Here is a 10,553-nt window from a genome sequence, read left to right on the forward strand (position 1 = left end):
TCTCTCTCTCTCTCTCTCTCTCTCTCTCTCTCTCTCTCTCTCTCTCTTTCTCTCTCTCTCTCTCTCTCTCTCTCTATCTTTCTTTTATTAGAAATATAATTTTTTATACAAAAGTATAATAACTAAAATTATATGAAAAGAGTTTACAGTATTACACAATATATAGAAAAATAAACCAGGAACACTATATAAAAATGAATAAACAAAATATTGATGGAAAGAAATATAACACAGATGACTCTTTTGAGACGGAAATTGATAATTTAAATAAAATAATCATTTCAACATCTAAGGAAGTAATTGATGAAAATGAATCCTCTAATTTGACTGTGTATGTATCATTTGGAACATTTTTTTTAATAGAAAATTAAGTTCTCTCTCTCTGTCTCTCCCTCCAATTTTTATTTAATTTTTTTAACTTTTATTTAATTATTATTATAAATCTCAAATTTATCTTAAAACATATTTACAAATGTTTTGTAACTGTTTCGACAATACATTTTATTACACTATGTAAATGTTAAATATTCTTAATTCATCATATAAAAGTAATAGATATATTTTCTAAAAATAAATATTACAGTGTAGCGGATAAATTTTCTGAGTTTGAAAACTTAAATGGAATGGATATTTTAACATCTAATGACGAATTCGACAATATTAAGTTATTTGATTCAACCATGTAAGTATAATTTTAAATATTTTTTTAATATTGAAAGAAATTTTGATATTACAATTTATATAAGGTGTACACCATAAACATATAGTATTTTAAAGTAATACCGAATATAAACAAACATATTTCTCTGGTATATTTATTATTGGCATACATTATTATAAAATATTATATTATAAAGTATACAACTAAAGAAAGTTCTCACTCAAAATTATGAAATTTCTACAGATGTATCTTTAGGATCTGTTTCACCAACATCATTTAATCTTTGGTTAAACTCATTCTTTATCTCTTGCTAATGGTCTCCCTTAATTTATTGTGCATATAATACATTATTATAATTATTAATTTATTTTATATATCTAAATAATCTAAATTATATAATTTTATATTTTAAATTTTATTTACATCTGTCGACAGATTTTTTGTTTCTTTTTCTAAAGCTTTATATTAGAAATACTATTTACTTTTATAAATATTTAGGTCTTATATTTTTGTTCAGAAAAAAATATTTCTAAGTATATTTTAATTAAAAAGAACATGTACTTTTAATGTAAAATATGGGAGACTGATTTACATTAATAAAATAAATTAAAGTTTTGAAGGAAGAACAATTAAATTACATTTTTTTTTCTTTTTTTGATATAATTTTGAATAAAGCATTTCTTAATTTTTGTATAATTATCAGGTTTATTTCAAAACATTTATAAAATGTACTATAATTAATCTATTAAAAAAACTATAACTGTAACTATAACTTAAATATTCTCAATCACTTTATTACTTTTATAGCGAGATAGTAAGTTTCGTTGATGGTATAGAAGCTCCTCGTTATGTAGGAGATAAGCAGCAGTATAAAATTTTTAAATTTTTCTTAAATAATGGTAATGGGAAACGTGTTCAAGTAATAACCTGGAATGATGAAGTAGATAAAGTGGAACCTCATATAAAATTAAATTACGTAAGTGTTCTCACTATGTGCTTCACTATTCGCTTTTTGGTTTATAATAAAAATAATATTTATATTTAATAATATGGACGTACAATTAAATACAAATCATTTATAAAAATTATATTTTCTTACATAAGATAACTTAATAATATCAAGTAATATCGGCAAAAATATATATTCTTATTATAATTCAAGTATTATTTTCGTCATTCTTATTTTACAATTTTTAAAAAATCACCATTTTGCTTTCTCATAGAAAAAGCTTTGTGATGGTAGAAAATTTTTTTTGAGATTTTGATGAAAGTAAGTTTAAAATGTTTCAAAATATCGACAAATCACATTAGTAGAAAATATCCGGAAGTATGTATGTATATATGTGTGTGTGTGTGTGTGTGTGTGTACGGATTTTTGTACATGCATCTACTTGTACAACTTTCTACATATCGGGTCGAAATTTTGCACACAAATAGAATATCATAGAAAGTATGTTCTCTTCTATTGTTAGTTGTGATAACCTTGACAATTTTTTGAAATTTATCCTTTTACATATATATATGAAGGTGTAAAAACCACAATAGTGTAAGTTAAATTTTTAATAATATTTTTCTCATGTGCATAGATACAATCTGTACAAATATATAAATTGCATCTATGTACACGAGAAAATCTTTTTAAAAATTTAATTTAGACTGTTGTTTTTACCCTTTCATATATATATATATATATATATATATATATATATATATATACACATATACATACGTATATACATATATACATGTGTTATATGTCAAATAAATATTGAATTAATAAATTACTATTTATTAAATTAAATTGTTTTATAACAGATTGTTCATTTAGACGGCGTACAGGCTCGTCCACCTAAAGCGTCCCAATTTAATAATGGCAATGTACCTTACGAATTACAAATTCGTTCAAATACAATTGTTTCAAACTTAGGAAAGTATAAATTATTATGTTCGTCTGATATAGAACCAGAGAATGTTCAATTTTCCGATGTTTTAACTACATCAACACGTGTCAGTAAGTTTTGTAGTATTATTGATTTATAACATAATGAAACATTTATGCTATAACAATACATTTACACTATAATAAGTTTAGATTAATAAAGTGTATAATATAAAATATAATTTTTTTTTAACACTTCTTAAATATCTATTTTTTAGTCATAGATGGTTACATCAAAACAAATTTTGCTCCAGTTTATAACAATAAGTTAAATAAATCAATTGGTTGTGGATCTCTGACGGATGGCGAATATAAGTTAGAGATTCACATAATGAATTTTAACGAAGAAATTTATCGTAACCTTAATTTAAGAAAAGGTGATAAAATTAAAATAATTGGTACAATACAAACCACAGGTAAAATATTCTTTATTATTATTGATAAAATTTATTTTATTTTAAAATTCAGTTTATATGATAAAAGCAACTTATTCTTATTTATAAATGACATATTCTTTTTTTCAAATATAATAATATTATATAAATATTTATTACAAAATTAAATTAATTAATTAAATAAATAAATACATTCAATAACTTATTTATATCTATATCAAAATTAACAAAAAGTTTTATTATTATCAATAAAATACAAATTAAAATTAATTTTTCTTCTAAACATAATCATTGACATTATACTTTTATAATAACTACACAATATATTTTTTTACAGTTGACCCACCATGTTTCATAGTGCAAAACATAAAGGATCTTTCACAGATAGATGGACACATGCCATTGAAAACAGTTATAAAAGTCTCTCGTACTCTTAAAAAAAGAAGCGCAGAGAATAATTTGTTGCAACAGGTAATAAACATACAAATAAATAAATATTAACATTAATAAGAATTGAGATTTAAATAATTATTTACAATGCAGTAGTCATTAACGTAAAGAAATAAAAAATCCATGTACTTTACGTAATATACGTAATTATATATTATTTTTATAAAAATGATATTATAATTATATTCTTTAACCTGTATCTTACTTTGTAAAAAATGGCATTTTAACCAATTGTAATTAATCTTTAATAATTAAATTATACTATATTTAATTTTTTTTCAAAATAAAGTTTCAATATTAGTTTTTAGAAAGTATATTTGTCAATTTTTGGAGATTTTTTGAATTACTTTAATAAGTAGATGAAAAAGTGATCAGACACAAAATATTTATAATGGTCAGGACAGGGTTAAGGCTATAGACTCCTCTTTTTTTAATTATCTATATATATATCATAAACAAATAATGTACTTTCTTTTTGTAGCACTCAAATAAGAAGAGTAAACTGGATTAAAATAATATTCTTGGATTAGAAGAAATGATGTTCTTGTTTAAATGACATAAATAATTAGATTGGATTCTTTATATTAAAAACGTTTCTTTCGTTTGTTGAAAGTCTTACATTTATTATGTGTAAACATTATTTGTATTATTCAATTATATATTACATATTAAATATTGTATTACATATATATATATACATTTAAATAATAAAGAATGACATAAAATATCATTATTTTATTGTAAATATTGAAAATTACTCCACTTCAATTTCTCTTTCTGCAGATTCTTTGTTTCTTTGTTTGAAGCTTTGTATCAGAAACATTATTTACTTTTATAATATTTCGATTTTTTTATATTTTTATTAAGAAAAAATATTTCTAAGTATATATCCTAATTAAAAAAAACATGTACTTTTAATGTAAAATATAAAATTAGTTTACATTAATAAAATAAATTAAAGTTTTACGAAAAAAAATATTAAATTATATTTTTTCTCTTTTTTTTATAGGTATAATTTTAAATGAAACGTTTCTCAATTTTTGTATAATTATCAAACTTATCTCAAAACATATTTATAAAATTATAATTAGTCTATAAAGAAAATATTTTCTACAACACTTACTATAACTATAACTGTAACTTAAATATTCTTAATTACTTTATTACTTTTATAATGAGATAGTAGGTAAGAAAATTTATATCTCTCTCTTTAAAATCAATATATGAAAAAGTTTATCTTATTGTAAATATTGAAAATTATTTTACTTTAATTTGTTCAAAATAAATTGTATAATTCTTTCACAATAGGCAATAATTTTTATTTTTTTAATTTGTTATTTATATTAAAAGTTAGTAAATAAAACAATATTTCTATATAAAATATTTAATAATATAATATTTATAAAAATATTTATTAATCTTTAAAGGCCGGACAAATTTTTTTTTTCTATTTTTCCTTATTTAACACACCAAATTTTGCCTAAAAACATCAAATAGCTTGTGTTGTTTGGGTGGTCGATATTTCGATCACCCACGGCTTCTAAAGGTTAATCCCCAGTAAAACAGGAACGTCACATCCACGTCGAATCACGTAATTTCGTCGAATCCACGTAGCAATAACGTGGATCCACGTACTGTTTTACTAGGGTTGGTTAATAATTTATTACTAATTTATTAATAATAAAGTGAATAAGTATGACGCATCATGAAATAATCTGTAAATCTACAAATTTATCTTCAGAAAAGTTATCCGTTTTACTAACGTACTTATTATTAGAAGTATTTATCTTCTCTATTTTTGTACATAATTTTTCTTTTTCATGTGTCCAAATTATATATTAGCAAAAGATTGATTATATATATTTATAAACAATCTGTTTCATATGGTATTTGCTGTAATAAAAACCTAAATAGAATTATATTTTTTCAAAAAAGGTAAAGAAAAGCTTCCAAGTGTATGTGCTTTTCAAAGAAAAAACTGTTATATCAAAAAATACGGAGTAATAGTATCTCTAATTTTTTGAAAGTAAAACATTAGTAATACGTTTATTAATTTGTACTCAAGAGTATCTTCCTACCCAAGTTGTAGTAGTTTTAATTTTCTTTAAAAAATTAAAAAAGAACGTATAAAATCTTTAAATTATACCAATTAAAAAAAGAATATATATATTTCCTCAAAACATAAATGTTGTACAACTACTTTGAAAAAAATAAAAAAAGATTAGTATGTATCTTTTTGTATTTCTATTCAGTGATCTTCCTATTTCAACTCAAGTAGTATTTGTTCATTTTAATGGAATATAAGATGTAATCATAAAGAATTAAAAAAGTAATAATACAATAACAATGCAAACAAAATACAAATAAATTTATTAAAATAAAAAACTTTATTTAAAAAACTTGGTGTTGCTTGATCTCTCTAAATATTATAAAGTAATAACAATCAGATTAAATTCATTATCATTACTATTATATAAAACGCGACTGTTTGTCTGTCCGTCCGTCCGTCCGTCCGTCCGTCCGTCCGTCCGTCCGTCTGTCCGCGAACTACTCATTCGTTAGTGGACCGAATTTTTATCAAGAATACATGAAATAGGGGTAGAATTTCCCGGGGAGTGCCATAAAGTGTATAGTTTATTGCTACCGATTTTCTGGAAACCGATTTTTTTAATTTTTTTAATTTTTTGGGAAATAATTGATTGAATCTCAAAGAATTATACATGAAGTAGGGGTAAAATTTCCCGAGAAGTGCTATAAAGTGTACTATTTTTTGTTACCGATCTTTTTGGAAACCGGTTCCAAATGACTGAATGTCAAAGAATTGTACATAAAGTAGGGGTTGAATTTCCCGGGGAGTGCTATAAAGTATATAATTTTTTGTTACCGATTTTTTTGGAAACTGGTGTCAGAAGTTTGACGAATTTTTCGGGAAATAATTGATCAAATTTTAAAAAATTGTATGTAAAACAGGGGTAGAATGTCCCGGGGAGTGCTATAAACTGTATAGTTTTTCGTTACTGATCTTTTTGGGAACCGGTATTTTTTTGGAAATCGGTTACGAAATTTTCCAGAGAGAGAGAGAGAGGGAGAGAGGGGGAAAGAGAGAAAAAAAAAGAGAGAAAAAAAGAGAAAAAAAGAGAGGGAGAGGGAGAGGGAGAGGGAGAGAAAGAGTATTATAGTAAGTTACTACAGAAGTAATGCTCGCGTAAACGTAGTACGTGACTCTTTTACGCGAAGCGACTATTTGCGAGTACTCGAGATGTTGAGATCTCGATAACGAGTGAACGGATCAAGTTCTAAGTAGGCTTGATCGATAGCTTGGGGTCGATTTGGAAGGGGGGGGAAGGGTATCTTTTATAATATTTTCCGCTACGTGCCTTACGAGCGGAGATATTGCGACGCAAAAACCAAATGTAAAAATTTTATATGCCTTTTTAAGCCTTTTTAAGCCTTGTGTCCACGATGCTAGAACTGCGTCCGAGTTTCGGTTTAAGCCAATGAAACTGCTGCTTTTCTATAAGAGCTGCAAGTTGATTGGTTTAAACCGAAACTCGGACGCAGTTTTAGCATCGTGGACACAAGGCTTAAGCTGGCCACACACACACTTTTTCGTAACAGTAACAGTAGGATTTCGAGCAATCGCGTTAGGACCCGGGCACACACTTTTAAGTAACAGTAACAGTAAGGGCCCGGACACACACTTTTTCGTAACAGTAACAGTAGGATTTCGACCAATTGTGTTACTCGATTCGGGAACGTACGGCCGTACGTTTTCGAATCGAGCAACGCGATTGGTCGAAATCCTACTGTTACTGTTACGAAAAAGTGTGTGTGGCCAGCTTAAGATTCCTCGATTCAGAAACGTACGGCTGTATGTTCCCGAATCAAGCAACGCGATTGGTCAAAATCCTATTGTTATGCTGGGTCTATAATGCGAGTCACAAAATTGTGAGTCACAAGAATTTCAATCACACGATTATTCTTCTCAAATTCGACTGTGATTGGTCAATTCTTGCGACTCACAACTTTGCGATTCGTATTGTAGACCCAGCATTACTGTTACGAAAAAGTATGTGTCCGGACCCTTAACGCCGACGTCTCATTGGCCACGTTCAGCAAACACAACTGTTGAGTTCATCTTATCAACATTCTGCGTTGATTGGTTGGTTCTAAAAGTAAGGGCCAATCACGTTTGACTGTTACTGAGCGGCAGCGCGCTATCACAACAATCAGCGAGCGTTAACTTCTGTAGTCTTACGATAATTTACTCGTTTACGCGGAGTAAATTATCCGTAAGTTACTACAAAATCTCGTTTATGCGAAGGAATTATCGTAAGCTACTACAGAAATAACGCTCACGTAAACGTAGTACGTAATTTTTTACGCGACGCAACGATTAATTTAATTAAGGTAATTGTTTCATGTAAGTATCCAATATATCTATTACTGTTACGTACTATATTACGTTTATTATCGGTTATTAAGAAGGAAGAAGATAGTGACGAGGAAAAGACTCGTTCTGAATCTGCGAAACGTCCAAATGGAGTGTTTAATGATGTTAGTGAAGGAAAAACAGTTTTTCTAAAGAGATCGTACTGTACATTTTACAATTTTATTTTAACTAAAGTAAAGATACTAAATACTAAATGATAAAACCAATATCACAATGTTGGCATGTTATGTATTGCATATTCAATTGCTACTTAGCGACTCAATGAACTGGTGCGCTCCTAGATACACACATCAATTATGCGCGATTTGATGACAACTTAAAGTGATTAATATTGATTTTCATCGTTGTTAAGTAAATAAAGACAGAAGTCACTAAATAACAAATTGCAATTGTTTTTCATCAAACGTACACGAAGAGGCGAAGGAGATAGCATAAAATTGAGGAACTCTATACAAAAGGTAAATTAAAATATTAAACAATTTATAATTTACTCTCTCTCTTCTGATAATACTCTCCTTCATACTCTTCTTCATACTCTCTCCCTTTCCTTCTCCTTCACCCTTTCCCTCTTCTTCTCCATCTCCGTCTCTGTCTCTTCCTCCCTTCATCTCCTTCTCCCTCTTTCTCTCCATCTCTGTCACTGTCACCGTCACCGTCTCCGTCTCCGTTCTCTGTTTTCATCTCCGTCTTCGTTTTTATCTCCGTGTCCGTGTCCGTCTCCGTCTCCGTCTCCGTCTCCGTCTCCGTCTCCGTCTCCGTCACCGTTACCGTCTCCTCTGCGTCTTTCTCCCTCTCTCTCTTCTTCCTCCCCTCTCTCTTTCTCTCTCTCTCTCTCTCTCTCTCTCTCTCTCTCTTTTCATTTACTTATCTATCTATCTTTCTCTCATCAGAAATATAATTTTTCACACAAAAGTATAATAACTAAAATTCTATACACAGCATATAGAAAAAGAGACCAGGATCACTATAAATAGAAATGGAAAAACGAAATATTGATGGCAATAAATATGAAAGTGATACAGATGACTCTTCTGATGGTGAAATTCAAATTTCACATGAAATGAATATTTCAACATTTAAAGACGTAATTGATGAAAATCAACCCTCTACTTCAACTGCGTATGTACTTTATGTAATATACATAATTACTTATATATTATTTTTATAAAAACAAGACATTTTGAAAACACTATAATAAAGCTCATTTTCATTAAGAATTTTCTGATATTAAAAATCTTGTTATATTTTTAATATAAAATATAAATATGTTATAAAATATTTACTTTTTGATAACTTTATTTTCATATTTTTATATGTAGAATAATTGTTTTATATTTTTGTTCAAAAAAATATTTCTAAATATATTCCAATTAAAAAGAAGATATATCTTGAACGTAAAATAAGGGATCAATTTACAATAATAAAGTAAAATAAAATATTAAAAAAAATTATATTTTTTGTAAATGTTAAATATTTTTAATTAATCATGTGAAGATAATAAATATATTTTCTAAAAGTAATTACAGTGTAGTTGACAAATGGTTTGAGTTTGAAAACTTAAACGGAATGGATGTCTTAACATCTAATGACATACTTGACAATTTCCAGTTCTTTGATTCAACTGTGTAAGTATAATTTTAAATATTTTTTTGATATTAAAAAAAATTCTAATATTGTATTTACATGTATACAAGGTGTACACCATAAACCTATATTTGAATTAATTAAGGAGGCTCTTACCCGGCTGCTCTAATCAATGTAGCAACCGAAAAATTATCATTAATAATTGGTTATAAAATTATCGGAAAATTAAATAAAAAAATAAATGATGATTTTTACATAGTGTAAGAGTAAGTTATATGTTCTATTAGTGTAAATATTAAAATTTATACAATAAGTCAGTTGACTACGTCAGTGCTAAAGAGCAGAATAATAACATGCGTGTGTTACAACGTCGTCTGTAGCAGTCTGCAGCTAAAGTGAGGTGTAGCCGTGTGGCATTATAGCGATTGATGCGATAAAGAGATGGAGCCAAAAGAAAGATATAACGTGAGAATGTTGAGAGGGAAAATGAAAGGAAAATTCTCGAAAATAAAGGTTGCAATATGTCAATGCGCGAGAGAATAATTATGCCGCTACCATACAGCGCAGAGAAAAGACAGGGGGGTTTTTTCCAATATGTCCTCGGGTGAGGACGGCTAGGCGCCTTCAGCACTAGGCCATTTGGCACAATTGATCTAAAACTAATAATGACCATATACTATAGTCTCGTGTCTCTATCACCATCAAAACACAGTCAATTCAAATCACTCTACGCGTAGCTCTAATGAATTTAAAAATAATATCCACTATGTCCCAATTCTTCGCGCGTATTAAACGGAATATGTCTATATCCTCAGTAAATTCAAACTCTCTCAGCTCGGCATCCATGATTAACCTCTGATCGTCGTACTTATTGCATCTCAAAATAACGTGGTGTATATCCTCGTATTCACACCCGCATTCGCATCTCGCACTACCTATATAATTTTTTCTGTGCAGGGACGCGTTCAAATTATAATGGTTTGCCCTAAGGCGATTGATCCATGTAACAAAATATCTCTCCGCGCGGACCTTGCAAAACCACGGCTGTCTCGCCTCTCGATCATAGAATGT

At 27.9% G+C, this 10,553-nt stretch overlaps 1 protein-coding gene and 1 long non-coding RNA gene across 4 annotated transcripts in view; both read left to right on the plus strand.

The window, feature by feature from the left end:
* LOC112458045 overlaps window positions 1-4,052 on the plus strand; it is a 7,579-nt gene extending 3,527 nt beyond the window's left edge. Inside the window, exons 7-13 of one of the 3 annotated variants that reach the window (XM_025021451.1) lie at window positions 141-331; window positions 584-682; window positions 1,469-1,637; window positions 2,477-2,672; window positions 2,819-3,016; window positions 3,333-3,466; window positions 3,927-4,052. In XM_025021451.1, the coding sequence (XP_024877219.1) occupies window positions 195-331; window positions 584-682; window positions 1,469-1,637; window positions 2,477-2,672; window positions 2,819-3,016; window positions 3,333-3,466; window positions 3,927-3,956 (963 nt within the window). In that variant the 5' untranslated portion in view covers window positions 141-194 and the 3' untranslated portion in view covers window positions 3,957-4,052. The remainder of the gene's footprint in view (window positions 1-140; window positions 332-583; window positions 683-1,468; window positions 1,638-2,476; window positions 2,673-2,818; window positions 3,017-3,332; window positions 3,467-3,926) is intronic. The other 2 variants (XM_025021452.1, XM_025021453.1) reach the window with 2 other exon arrangements.
* Window positions 4,053-7,790: 3,738 nt separating this feature from the next.
* On the plus strand, window positions 7,791-9,514 carry LOC112458047. The gene is made up of 3 exons (XR_003041177.1): window positions 7,791-8,356; window positions 8,838-9,017; window positions 9,416-9,514. It is a non-coding gene; the product is annotated as an uncharacterized LOC112458047 (long non-coding RNA).
* The last annotated feature ends 1,039 nt before the right edge of the window (window positions 9,515-10,553 follow it).

The sequence above is a fragment of the Temnothorax curvispinosus genome, unplaced genomic scaffold (assembly GCF_003070985.1).
Source record: "Temnothorax curvispinosus isolate PA1 unplaced genomic scaffold, ASM307098v1 QBEX01008617.1, whole genome shotgun sequence".
Taxonomy (NCBI): domain Eukaryota; kingdom Metazoa; phylum Arthropoda; class Insecta; order Hymenoptera; family Formicidae; genus Temnothorax; species Temnothorax curvispinosus.